Source organism: Symphodus melops, assembly GCF_947650265.1.
Source record: "Symphodus melops genome assembly, chromosome: 23".
Classification (NCBI taxonomy): Eukaryota; Metazoa; Chordata; class Actinopteri; order Labriformes; family Labridae; genus Symphodus; species Symphodus melops.
In genome coordinates, this window is record NC_136713.1 from 3,486,081 (window position 1) to 3,498,580 (window position 12,500).

A 12,500-nucleotide genomic window follows, 5' to 3' on the forward strand; every position below is an offset into this window, starting at 1 on the left:
AACAGTCGACTCTGACGGGCGCCACGAGAAAAACCCTACAAACGTGCGCCTGTGTGTGTGTGTGTGTGTGTGTGTGTGTGTGTGTGTGTGTGTGTGTGTGTGTGTGTGTGTGTGTGTGTGTGTGTGTGTGTGTGTGTGTGTGTGTGTGTGTGTGTGTGTGTGTGTGTGTGTGTGTGTGTGTGTGTGTGTGTGTGTGTGTGTGTGTGTGTGTGTGTGTTTGCAGGTTCCTGCTTCTTGGAGTGGTTCACGAGTTACGTCAACAATGTGGTCTCAGGAGAATATCCAATCATCAGAGACCAGATCTTCAGGTGACCAATCAAACATCAGCAGGTGTGTGTTCTGATCCATTTAAAGGCTCACGCTTGTTTTCCCGTCTGCAGATACGTCCACGATAAAAGCTGCGTGGCGACCACCGGTGACATCACTGTCTCTGTTTCTACCTCCTTCCTGCCAGAGCTTTCCTCTGTGCATCCACCACACTTCTTCTTCACCTACCGCATCAGGTACCTGTCTGTCTCACCTGTCTGTCTGTCTGTCTGTCTGTCTGTCTGTCTGTCTCACCTGTCTGTCTGTCTGACCTGTGTCATGTGACTATGATGCTGTGTGTGTTTTCAGGATTGAGATGTTGAGCAGTGCGTCTCCTGAAGCCGCCTGTCAGCTGGACAGTCGTTACTGGAAGATCAGCACGTCAGACGGGAACGTGGAGGAGGTCCAGGGTCCGGGGGTGGTCGGTACGAAGCCCCCGTCACCTCAACACCTGGAGGGCTCCTTGGTTCTGACCACACACACTAACATAACTGTGTGTGTGTGTCTCTGTGTGTGTGTGTGTGTCTCTGTGTGTGTGTGTGTGTGTCTCTGTGTGTGTGTGTACGTGTCTGTGTGTGTGTGTGTGTGTGTGTGTGTCTGTGTGTGTGTGTCTGTGTGTGTGTGTGTGTGTGTCTCTGTGTGTGTGTGTGTGTGTGCGTGTATGTGTAGGAGAGTTCCCGGTCATGACTCCGGGAAAAGTGCACGAGTACGCCAGCTGCACCACCTTCTCCACGCCGTCGGAGTACATGGAGGGTCACTACACCTTCCACCGGCTGGGTAAGGGTCAAAGGTCATGTGATCCCTCTGCTCTCTCTCTCTCTCTCCTCCTGTGGGCGGTTTATAAACCTGTTTGTCTTCTGTAGCCAACAAAGAGGAAGTGTTCCACGTGGACATCCCTCGCTTCCACATGGTGTGCCCGACCTTCAGAGAGCCCGCAGAACGAACGGTAAATCACTCGAGTGACTTGAATACCAAGCTTTCTTGTGATTGGTCGAGCTTGACGTGTAAACCTGCTCTCGTCTCCAGCTGAGAGAACCGTATGCTGAAACGCCTTTCCCGGACGCTGACTGCGAGTACGGCGAGAGACGCAGTGACAGAGAGGACGCAGAGCACGGAGACGAGGATGGTGACGGAGACGACGCTGACGACAGAGATGATGATGATGATGATGATGATGGCGGTAACGACGGCGATGACTTTGGTAACCTGAGAGGAATCAACATGGCGGCGTTGGAGGGAGCGTGGTGCCCTCGACACATCTGAGCCCTCTTTAGCCATCGAGGCTGTCAATCATTCAGGTCGGATTCATGACTCAAAGACTTCTGGGATGACCTGAGTGACAGGCAGCCGGGGATTCTGGGAAATGTACCCAGAGCATGGACAAGGTCAGCTGTCAATCACAGGAACGAACCAATAAATGTGAAGAAGCTGATTCAGAGATTGTTGGTTCCACATGTGGCGATGATGTCATCATGATAGGGTGGCGTTTGGAGGAGATGAAGAGCTGAACTTTCGTGGTCGTGATCCGGAGCGTTCTGTGGATGACTCGTCTCTGCTGGTTTCAGACTTTATTTGGTTCCCAAAGAGCTTCGCTGTGGACGCTCTTCATCACGCTCTTCTTCAGACTCTTTGGGGGGGTTGTTTTCACTGCAGAAGCGCACGCCGGGCGGATAGACGCGGGGCGGGCGGATAGATGCACGGCGGCTGGAAAGACGCACGCCGGGCGGGTAGACGCACGGCGGCTGGAAAGATGCACGCCGGGCGGGTAGACTCACAGGTAGACGCACAGGTAGACGCACGCCGGCTGGAAAGATGCACGCCGGCTGGAAAGACGCACGCCGGGCGGGTAGACGCACGCCGGGCGGGTAGACGCACGGGTAGACGCACGCCGGCTGGAAAGACGCACGCCGGGCGGGTAGATGGAGCTCACGTGGTTTCTCTGGACGGTTTGAACTTTTCTTTCTTCGTGTTCTTCAGTGACCTTGGGGTCAAACCGTGGTCACATGGTCTGTTTACTTTAAAGAGCGGACGATTCCTGATTTGTCACTTTGATTTTTTTCTAAACGTCATCGCCTCGTCTCCAGCGTTCGCCACTCTCACTTCATGAGTCCAGAAATTGAATCTGATGGGATTTATATCGATACCCGTCGTTACCACGGCAACCCAAACAGAAGTCACCGGCTGTTGGGTCATTTAAGGATACTTGCATGCGTACTCCTGCACGCCGTCTCAAGCCTCGGTAAAAACATCTGTGATGAAGCGTAACAGCTTCACGCCCGTTACGTCTGCAGACACTTCTCAGGGCGCCAAACATGATCTCCACGCCACCATCCATTTACTGTCTGTTTCCAAGTGAAGCTGTCCACCAATCAGCTGTGCGTCCATGACGAGTTCACTGCCTGAGCCGGGCGCCGCCTCACAGAGCCGGGCGCCGCCTCACAGAGCTGCTGATTGGATGAGGAGGTTGATGAAAGTTGATGGGGACACGTGTGTTCAGAACATGTTCTTGGTGCTTCTTGTGGTTTTTCTACATCTTGTGTTAATCATGTGTCTCTGTGGAGGGGGCGTGTCCTCACTCTCACGTTCTGTGGAGGGGGCGTGTCCTCACTCTCACATTCTGTGGAGGGGGCGTGTCCTCACTCTCACGTTCTGTGGAGGGGGCGTGTCCTCACTCTCACGTTTGGTTTTGTACATTTTTAGGCTGAATAAATCTGTTTCCTTCCTGCAGACGTCTCGTGTCCTCTCACACCATGTACACAGTTCAAACCCTCGATGAGGTCGTCCTGCGGCGGCGTGTGACATCACAGAAAGGATCAGAGCGAGCGCTTTGACTGACAGTAGATTTTATTAAAAACACACGCAGCTGTTCCATCTCTACAAACACAAAGCATTCATAAAAGCATTTGTTCTAAAAGCTTTGACTGTGACGCCGTCCCAGACAGGAAGTGTCTGGTCCCTTTCAGTCCTCCTCCTCCTCCTCCTCCTTCATAGTCTTCACTACTCTCCTCTTCTTCCTCGTCTCCTTCACATCCTCCACCTCCTCTTCCTCCACCTCCTCGCCCTCCCCCGCTCCTCTTCCCTCCTCCCCCCCCTCCCCCCGTGCGTTGCAGCGGCTGCAGTGTCTCCTGAAGCCTCCCAGGAACTGCGACCTGAAGCAGCAGAAGGGACAGGCGTAGCGTCCGGGCCGGTGGGCCGTGCTGACGTGCTGCTGCAGCCGGCTGGGCAGGAAGAAGGAGCGTTTACATTCTTTGCAGACGTACGGACGATCCACGCTGTGGCTGCGCTCCACGTGGCTGATGGCGAAACCTGCGAGGACGTGCACAGGGAGGCATTAACCCACAGGTGGACTAAATCAGAGTGAAGACGAGCAGGTGACAGAGGATGAAGGGGAGGTCACTTCCTACCTTTCAGTTTGGTCTTCCAGCCACAGAGCAAACACACGAAGCGGCTGGAGATGAAGCGGACCACTCTGGCCGTCGCCTCCATCTCTTCCTTCAGCATCTCTCCGGTCAGACCGTGCGCCCCGTCCTCATCCTCCGCCCCGCCGCCGTGCGCCTGTTTGAGGGCGGAGTCTGTGTGCAGGCGGAGCGACTGGTTGGCGTACGCTCTGGGGATGTCGTGTTTTCGCACCACGTGGTTGATGCCCGGGCCTTTCTTGCTGCTCCTCCAGTTGCAGATCAGGCAGCGGTACCCGGCGCCGTCGAACACCAGCACGCTTTCATCTCCTTCCCCCTCTGCTTTGACTGACGGCCCCGTCTGTGGGGCGGAGCCTAAATCACGCCCCTCCTCCTCGGCCTCTCTGCTCCTCTTTTGTGTCACAGCTTCCTTCTCTTCCTCCTGCGGCTCTTCTTCGGTCTTCACCTCCACGCCCTCCTTCTCGTCTCCTCCCTCCTTCTCGTCTCCTCCCTCCTTCTCGTCTCCTCCCTCCTCGCCCCCGCCCCCCTCCCTCTCGTCCAGGCAGTGTTTGGTGATGAGGTGTTGGTACAGTTTGGTGAAGTCTCGGCTGGTGAAGAAGCAGTCGGAGCAGTGGAACAGCCGGGCCGTGCTCTGGTACATCAGGATGTTGCCGAGGCGACCAACGCAGACACCGTCCAAGGAGGCGGGATGAGAGGCAGCCGTGTGGGACAGCTGGTGGGCGTGGCTTTTAGAGAAATGACCACACAAGCGGCATTGAAGGTGAGCTGCCACGCCGCCGCCCGCCTCATGACGAGGCTGAATGATGAGAGACATCCCTGAAACACAAATCAGAAAGAGTCAGTCCGGGTTTTAACCAGCAGGGGGCGCTCTACAGCTCAAACACAGAGATGTCTAATGAAAGATATGTTAACCTGGGTGGATATTTAAACAATGTAAACATCAGAATTTATTCTGAAGGTGAACTCTACCTTCAGAATAAAATACCCTCAGTTAGCTAACATGCTAACTCCCGCCGCTCACGAGTTTAAATGAGTCTTTCCCGCTCTATCCTTCCCGCTGTTTTAATCTCTGAAACATGTCTTTAAATATTAATGTCAGTTAGCTCAGCCTCTGTATCATTTTAACTTCGTTTTTATCATAAATTCATACAAACCTATCGTCTGCTTTCACCCCGCGGAGACCGAGACGCTTACTTCCGTGTTTACCTCCAGCGCAGCCAATCGGCCGGCTTTAGGGTTTGTCCATTGACCAATCACAAAACCCAAAGCTCTCCCTCTGTTTAAAACTATCGCGAGATCTAATCACAGCGTGTATTTCGTCGAGATCTGAGTTTATTGACGTGAAACGGAGAACATATGTTAACACACAGTTAACACTCTTCTTGGTGCTGTTTGTTGTCTTCACTAGAATTACTCCAGAGATGAATCATTCTGTTTCCATGACAACAGCGATCCCTGAAGGCGTTCAATGAGTCCCTGAGCAGGTGGACCAATCAGGTGCCACGTCTTAAACTTTTAATTTGCAGTAAGGAAGGAATATAAACTTTAAAAACTAGCACCATGATAAGATTACTCTGCGTGTGTGTGTGTGTGGGTGGGTGTGTGTGTGTGTGTGTACGTGGGTGTGTGTGTGTGTGATTATAAGATGATTAATGGATCTATTCTTGTCTTCAGAAGCAGACACCCTGAAGAGACAGACGACAGGACTACGTCTCCCATCAGCCTCGTGTTGCTGCACCTTGCTCAGGTGTGTTCGTGTGTGTGTTTAAGACGTCTCGTCTGTCATGCAGTCGTCTCATTGGCTGCTGTAGGAGATGCTTGCTTGGATGGTTGCCTAGCGACGAGTCTCCGATCTGCAGGGGAGTAAAGCAGCTTGGATGGTGAACATGGAAACACATGAGTCCCTCAGTAAAGCCTCATATCTCTCTCTCTGTCCTCGTCCTGCAGCACGGACGCTCGACCGGAGACTTCACCAACGCACAGAAGGTGAGAGAGGGGCGAGTGAGGAGGATCTGAGAAGAGAGAGGGAGGGGGCTTGTGTGGTGATAGAATGAGGGACACGGGTGGGGGGGGGGTGTCTGTGTTAGAACTTGTGTTTTCACTCTTCACTTACACACACACACACACACACACACACACACACACACACACACACACACACACACACACACACTCACACTCACACACTGAGAGGGACACCGGGCGAGCGAGGACAACATGCTCTGCTTAAAAGGTGAGAGAGAGAGGATGCACGGGGCGTTTAACATGAAGAAACTGTGTGTGTGTGTGCGTGCGTGCGTGTGTGTCTTTGTATGTGTGTGTGTTTGTGTCTGTGTGTGTGTGTGTGTGTGTGTGTGTGTGTATACACTCATAGCTGACCTGTTGCAGCAGGGTCAATCAGCTGTTTGTGTCTCCGATGTTACAGACACACAAACATTCATCAACATGAGAAGAGCGAGCAGCAAGTTGTGGAAGACGTGTGGCGCTCCAGGGTTAGCGTTAGAGACCGCCATGTTTTAAAATGTTATTATGGATGGTGACGTCAGATATTCAGTCTCGGGTTCGATGTGCTGAAGTTTTTACTTCCATCACATCACGTGTGTTTATTCCTCATCAGCGCTCCACACTAAAGCGCCCCCTGCTGGTGAAAGAGGACCGCAGTGAAACAACAAGAGAGCTGTCGCTGAGATCCATCAGCTGATTCATATGAGATGATATTATGGGCTGGACGATCAGTCGTTTCTCTGGGAGAGAGAGAGAGCGTTGACCTCCTGTCGTTTGATTCTCTGATCCAAATCTAGAATTAACCCGTTTGACACACAGCGAGCAGAATCAAGCAACATGTGTGGAGGTAAATACCTGTCTCCCACAGGCCATCTGCAGACCTGGATAATCCCTGTTAGAAGATTAGAGACGCAGAGGAAACACACACAGTGGACTCCACTTCTCTTCATGCGTCTCTCTGAAGTGGACGGAGCAACCTGAACATTTAACCCAACACGATGTTTTTGGGAGCGAGTTTTGTTCTTTAACGATGACGTGACGGACGACGGAGGTCTGTGCGTACAAAGAAGGGTCGAGCGAGCTGGAGAGAGGGAGAGAGAGAGAGAGAGAGAGATTTTAGTTTGTTGTGAGTCGAAGCGTTAACATCTTTTTAGCTCCATTATTTTTTAAAGAACTCAGTGCTTTTATTGTGAAGGGCTTTTTTAAACCAGCCTGTTCATTTTTTTTAACACTGGGGGTTATGTTTGGACTTTTATTGTGAAATCTCATTTTATTATGAAGGGTTTCAGACTTCCTGGGACTTTTCTGGTGAAAGGTGGTTAACGAGGGACTAGTTTCTTCCGTTCTCTCTGAACCATGATTTCATACGTGGAGTGTCTCGGAGGCGAGGGGGCGGGCCCTGGCGGGGCATCACGCTGCTGGACCACGGTTCCTGATGAAGAACTGGATGAGCTCCTCCCACGTAAGATCGCCGCCCTGCAGCCCAAGACAGAGGGCAGTCTGCGGCGGCGCCTTCTCAGCGCCAAAATCCACCAACACCACGATGCCATCTTGATCATGGATGGCGCCGGAAAGCAGCGGATTCACACAGGTGACAAAAAGCCCCTCCCACCTCACCTGCAGCATCCAGGCAACAGCCCCTGGTTCCTCCCCCAGCACCTTCCACCACGACCACACGTCCACCCTTCGTTTGCCCCAGAGGCTCATGGGAAACTTTTCTTTGCTCCAGACACTTATGGGAAATCAAACCTCCAACCGCCCCCCCTTCAGCTGCAGCGCCCCGCCTGCCCGGTCCTCTCCCAGCGCTACAGAACAAGTTCAGGCCCGCCCGCCCCAGAGCCCCGCCCCGGCTACACCCTGCCCGTCCCCCTTCCTTTCAGAGAGCCGGAGGTGCCCCCGCAGTACCGCTACAAGCCCAGCAGGAGGCGCAGGACGGGCTTCTTCCACTTCAGACTTTTCAAGGGGAGGAGCTCTGGGCGGGGAGCCACCCAGACCACGCCCCTTCTACGTAAAGGTACGGAACTGATTTCATGAGGAAGTGGACCTTTAAACTTCTGTATGATTCTAATCATAGCCATATCTGTTTGTTTCCATGGAAACCAAACACTAAGTCTGTGGTCATGAGTCTCCTATAGTTTTATTCCTAGTTTGTTTACTTAGTTTGGTCCCAGCTGGTCTTCTTTGACCCCCCTTTGATTCTGAAATGGTCCAGCCTGCTTTGACCCCCCCTTTGGTCCTGAAATGGTCCAGCCTGCTTTGACCCCCCTTTGATCCTGAAATGGTCCAGCCTGCTTTGACCCCCCTTTGGTCCTGAAATGGTCCAGCCTGCTTTGGATCTAAGTGGCCCTGGAGTTCCTCGTCTTACCTGGGTGAACCTCTCTGGTCTTAAATGAACCAGATTGGATGTTTCCAGCTGTTGTTCTTTAGCTCAGCTGGCTCGCCTTGCTGTTTTCTGTCTCCAGGGTCACGTGGTCTTGGATTAGGTTCTGTCCTAAAGGGTTCTGTTAGAGGTTTCTGTTTGTCCTCAGAGTCTCACCTGAGCTCCACCTGCAGGGAAAACAAGTGATGACACATGAGGTGTGTTGGTGTTTATGTGCAGGAGCAGATCTCAGCAGCTCCTGTTGGCCCCCCTTCAGATTAAGTCCCTGTGTGGGTGTGAGCAGGATTAGCTGCTCCATACGCTACGCTGACGGATTACTCCTTTAAGAACACATGTACTGGCTTCACCAGCTGCTCCCTGTCAGCCCGGTTAGCATCGCCTGCTAGCTACACCGGTGGTCTCCCACTGGTTCACATGGGGATTTGTACTGGGTGTGGACGGATTGGACCATGTGGTCACAGACAGTCCAGACCCGGGTTCTGTGGTGAGACTTCAGAGGATCATTACTGTGTGACAGGATGCCGGCGTGGCCTACTTACCGTCTAATTAACGAAGTGAATTAAAAGAGGAGGGACGTGACGACAGACGGCTGTCAGCCATGAACACTGCAGTAATTAGCTGCTCCAGTGGCCCAGATCCAAACTGGAACTGTCCCAGTTAGTGATGAAGGTGAAGCTGACCTCCGTCAACGTCCACTGACTTCAGCTTAAAGGTGAAGGCCCTTCTGCACCACTGTAAACCTCTTCATACCAACAGTTCAGCGGAGCGCCGTGAGAGAGGTCGCGTGTTTAATGTCCAACATGGAAGCGACAACATGTTAGAGAAGCTTCACGTGTTGGACAACACGTTAGAGAAGGTTCACGTGTTGGACAACATGTTAGAGAAGGTTCACGTGTTGGACAACATGTTAGAGAAGGTTCACGTGTTGGACAACATGTTAGAGAAGCTTCACGTCTTGGACAACACGTTAGAGAAGCTTCACGTCTTGGACAACACGTTAGAGAAGGTTCACGAGTTGGACAACATGTTAGAGAAGCTTCACGTGTTGGACAACATGTTAGAGAAGCTTCAAGTGTTGGACAACACGTTAGAGAAGGTTCACGTGTTGGACAACATGTTAGAGAAGGTTCACGTGTTGGACAACATGTTAGAGAAGCTTCACGTCTTGGACAACACGTTAGAGAAGGTTCACGTGTTGGACAACATGTTAGAGAAGCTTCACGTCTTGGACAACACGTTAGAGAAGGTTCACGTGTTGGACAACATGTTAGAGAAGGTTCACGTGTTGGACAACATGTTAGAGAAGCTTCACGTGTTGGACAACACGTTAGAGAAGGTTCACGTGTTGGACAACATGTTAGAGAAGCTTCACGTGTTGGACAACACGTTAGAGAAGCTTCACGTGTTGGACAACACGTTAGAGAAGGTTCACGTGTTGGACAACATGTTAGAGAAGGTTCACGTGTTGGACAACATGTTAGAGAAGCTTCACGTCTTGGACAACACGTTAGAGAAGCTTCACGTCTTGGACAACACGTTAGAGAAGGTTCACGTGTTGGACAACATGTTAGAGAAGCTTCACGTGTTGGACAACATGTTAGAGAAGCTTCAAGTGTTGGACAACACGTTAGAGAAGGTTCACGTGTTGGACAACATGTTAGAGAAGGTTCACGTGTTGGACAACATGTTAGAGAAGCTTCACGTCTTGGACAACACGTTAGAGAAGGTTCACGTGTTGGACAACATGTTAGAGAAGCTTCACGTCTTGGACAACACGTTAGAGAAGGTTCACGTGTTGGACAACATGTTAGAGAAGGTTCACGTGTTGGACAACATGTTAGAGAAGCTTCACGTGTTGGACAACACGTTAGAGAAGGTTCACGTGTTGGACAACATGTTAGAGAGGGTTCACGTGTTGGACAACATGTTAGAGAAGGTTCACGTGTTGGACAACATGTTGGAGAAGGTTCACGTGTTGGACAACACGTTAGAGAAGGTTCACGTGTTGGACAACACGTTAGAGAAGCTTCACGTGTTGGACAACAAGTTAGAGAAGGTTCACGTGTTGGACAACATGTTAGAGAAGGTTCACGTGTTGGACAACACGTTAGAGAAGGTTCACGTGTTGGACAACATGTTAGAGAGGGTTCACGTGTTGGACAACATGTTAGAGAAGGTTCACGTGTTGGACAACATGTTGGAGAAGGTTCACGTGTTGGACAACACGTTAGAGAAGGTTCACGTGTTGGACAACACGTTAGAGAAGCTTCACGTGTTGGACAACAAGTTAGAGAAGGTTCACGTGTTGGACAACATGTTAGAGAAGGTTCACGTGTTGGACAACATGTTAGAGAAGGTTCACGTGTTGGACAACATGTTAGAGAAGGTTCACGTGTTGGACAACACGCTAGAGAAGCTTCACGTGTTGGACAACATGTTAGAGAAGGTTCACGTGTTGGAAAGGACTCCGTTTTCTATCTTCAGATGCACGTGGTTAATTTCATTAAAGGGTAGCCGCCGGTGTTCATCAGCTTCCTGTCCAAACAGGAAGTAGAGCAGCTCCAGGTCCAACACAAGGTTCAGCCTGCTTTTAGAAGCAGCTTTCTCCTCTCGCTGTTTCTCCTCACTTAGATTTTCTACGTCCACGTCCGTCATATTCACCGCTTTGAATCTCCTCCAATCACTGAGCTGTATCCACTCCTAAACTCACCTGCTGGCGGCTGGACTGACTCATGGACATGGGGGATTCATCTCGCCTCTTGAAAGACCTCTGAAACCACATCAAGGACCCCCCAAAACCATGACCCGTAATACAGCTTCAAGAAACAGGCTGAGGTCCTTCACAGACCATTTCTTTATGATCCACCATCAGTCCCTCCCCCCAAGTCCCTCTGCAGGACCTCCCCAGGTAGTCCTGCTACTTCTTTAAGCCTCATCAGGGTCACCACAGTCTCCTTGAGCTCTCCTGTGACCCCCCCCCCAGGATTCACAGGATCTGCTCAGGGTACTGTGGAACCACCTCAAAGACCGGGCGTCCCAGTCTAGGACCTGTGTCTATAGAACCTTCTGGAGGATGAGTAAATCTAAATGGCCCTGTGAGTCCTGATCAGGACCTCATAGGAACAGGTCAAAGACTCTGGGAGGCTCTTCTCGACTCTGCCACCGTGCATCTGCAAAGATAACCTTGAGAGTCCCAGGTCCCTGAGGACCTTCTGATATGGCCTCTGGTACTTAAGGATCAGGACTCGGATGACTCCAGGACCCGGTCTCTGACGCCACACTGAGAGAGGGAAATGTCCTCGCTTCGATTTATATCCTCACTCAGCTCGGTCCTCACAGAGATAGAAACTCACACACAAAGAGAATAGATGATGAACTGACTCATATCCACACACACACACACACACCATGAGGCTCTGTGGATGAAAGGAGATGAAGAAAGAGAGAGTGTGTGTGTGTGTGTGTGTGTGTGTGTGTGTGTGTGTGTGTGTGTGTGTGTGTGTGTGTGTGTGTGTGTGTGTGTGTGTGTGTGTGTGTGTGTGTGTGTGTGTGTGTGTGTGTGTGTGTGTGTGTGTGTGTGTGTGTGTGTGTGTGTGTGTGTGTGTGTGTGTGTGTGTGTGTGTGTGTGTGTGTGTAACCTTCATCACCTGGTAACACACATGAAGGACACACACACACACACGAGGGCTGGCTTCCAGCCAGCCCTCGTGTGTGTGTGTCCCAAAGAGAGAGAGAGGGCGAGAGAGAAAAAGAGAGGGAATTGGGAGGAGAGAGAGGGAGGTGGGAGGAGAGCGGCGTTGCAGCGAGGAGTCGAGCTGCATTTTTGCTGCTGTTCCTTCTGCTGCAGCCGCACCACACACGTCTGTGTGTGTGTGTGTGTGTGCGCGGCGTCGTCATGGTTCTGATCGGAGCGGCGATCAAGTCTGTCCTCAAATATCTCAACAGGAGCAGAGGTGAGTGTGTGCGTCACGTGCATGTTTGTATGTCTGTGATGATGGGCGAGCGAGCAAAGAGAGAGAGAGAGAGAGGGAAGTTGACCTCATTAAATGCAGCTCTCTGATTGGCTCTCAGGGTCCGAGTTAACAGCCTCAGCACCTGTCTGAATCAGAGCTCCAGGTGTGTTTGCTGGTAACCATAGCAACGGTACACAGCTTAACAAGGTCCCCTGGAATCTGTTCAAGGACCAGCTTCTTCAAAGACCTCTGGTACTTCTCAAGGACCAACATGTAGCACTGCTTCAAGGACCTCAAGGACTTCTGCAAGGGCTCCTTTAGACCCTGGAATGTCCTTAAGGAACATCCAAGGCTCCTTGGGCTCTTTTTAAGGACCGGTTCAAAGTCCTCAAGGACCCCCAGTACTTCTCAGCGAGCCTTGATAACACCTCAAGCACTTCA

General features: G+C 51.5%; 3 protein-coding genes across 5 annotated transcripts in view; 2 read left to right on the plus strand and 1 right to left on the minus strand.

Annotated features, from left to right (window-relative positions):
• The window catches only part of fbxo3 (F-box protein 3), a 4,849-nt gene extending 1,844 nt beyond the window's left edge, over positions 1–3,005 (plus strand). The window contains exons 7-12 of the mRNA XM_079336311.1: positions 224–308; positions 381–503; positions 616–731; positions 976–1,083; positions 1,170–1,252; positions 1,333–3,005. Of these exons, the coding sequence (XP_079192437.1) occupies positions 224–308; positions 381–503; positions 616–731; positions 976–1,083; positions 1,170–1,252; positions 1,333–1,569 (752 nt within the window). The 3' untranslated portion in view covers positions 1,570–3,005. The remainder of the gene's footprint in view (positions 1–223; positions 309–380; positions 504–615; positions 732–975; positions 1,084–1,169; positions 1,253–1,332) is intronic.
• A 260-nt stretch (positions 3,006–3,265) lies between these two features.
• On the minus strand, positions 3,266–5,073 carry LOC306818635 (uncharacterized protein; the record flags this gene model as incomplete). 2 transcript variants are annotated; one of them, XM_079336314.1, is made up of 3 exons in its annotated part: positions 4,877–5,073; positions 3,711–4,538; positions 3,266–3,612 (listed from the first exon to the last, which is right to left on the minus strand). In XM_079336314.1, the coding sequence occupies exons 2-3, from the start codon at positions 4,534–4,536 to the stop codon at positions 3,266–3,268; spliced, it is 1,173 nt and encodes a 390-aa protein (XP_079192440.1). In that variant the 5' UTR covers positions 4,537–4,538; positions 4,877–5,073. The 2 variants fall into 2 exon arrangements, with proteins under 2 accessions (XP_079192440.1, XP_079192441.1); XM_079336315.1 differs by lacking the exon at positions 4,877–5,073 and adding an exon at positions 4,692–4,856.
• Positions 5,074–5,289: 216 nt separating this feature from the next.
• The window catches only part of LOC306818627 (uncharacterized protein), an 18,626-nt gene continuing 11,415 nt past the window's right edge, over positions 5,290–12,500 (plus strand). The window contains exons 1-4 of one of the 2 annotated variants that reach the window (XM_079336304.1): positions 5,290–5,469; positions 5,683–5,708; positions 6,524–6,620; positions 7,101–7,317. In XM_079336304.1, the coding sequence (XP_079192430.1) occupies positions 5,368–5,469; positions 5,683–5,708; positions 6,524–6,620; positions 7,101–7,317 (442 nt within the window). In that variant the 5' untranslated portion in view covers positions 5,290–5,367. Of the gene's footprint in view, positions 5,470–5,682; positions 5,709–6,523; positions 6,621–7,100; positions 7,318–11,881; positions 12,060–12,500 lie in introns of those variants that run through there. The other variant, XM_079336305.1, reaches the window with a different exon arrangement.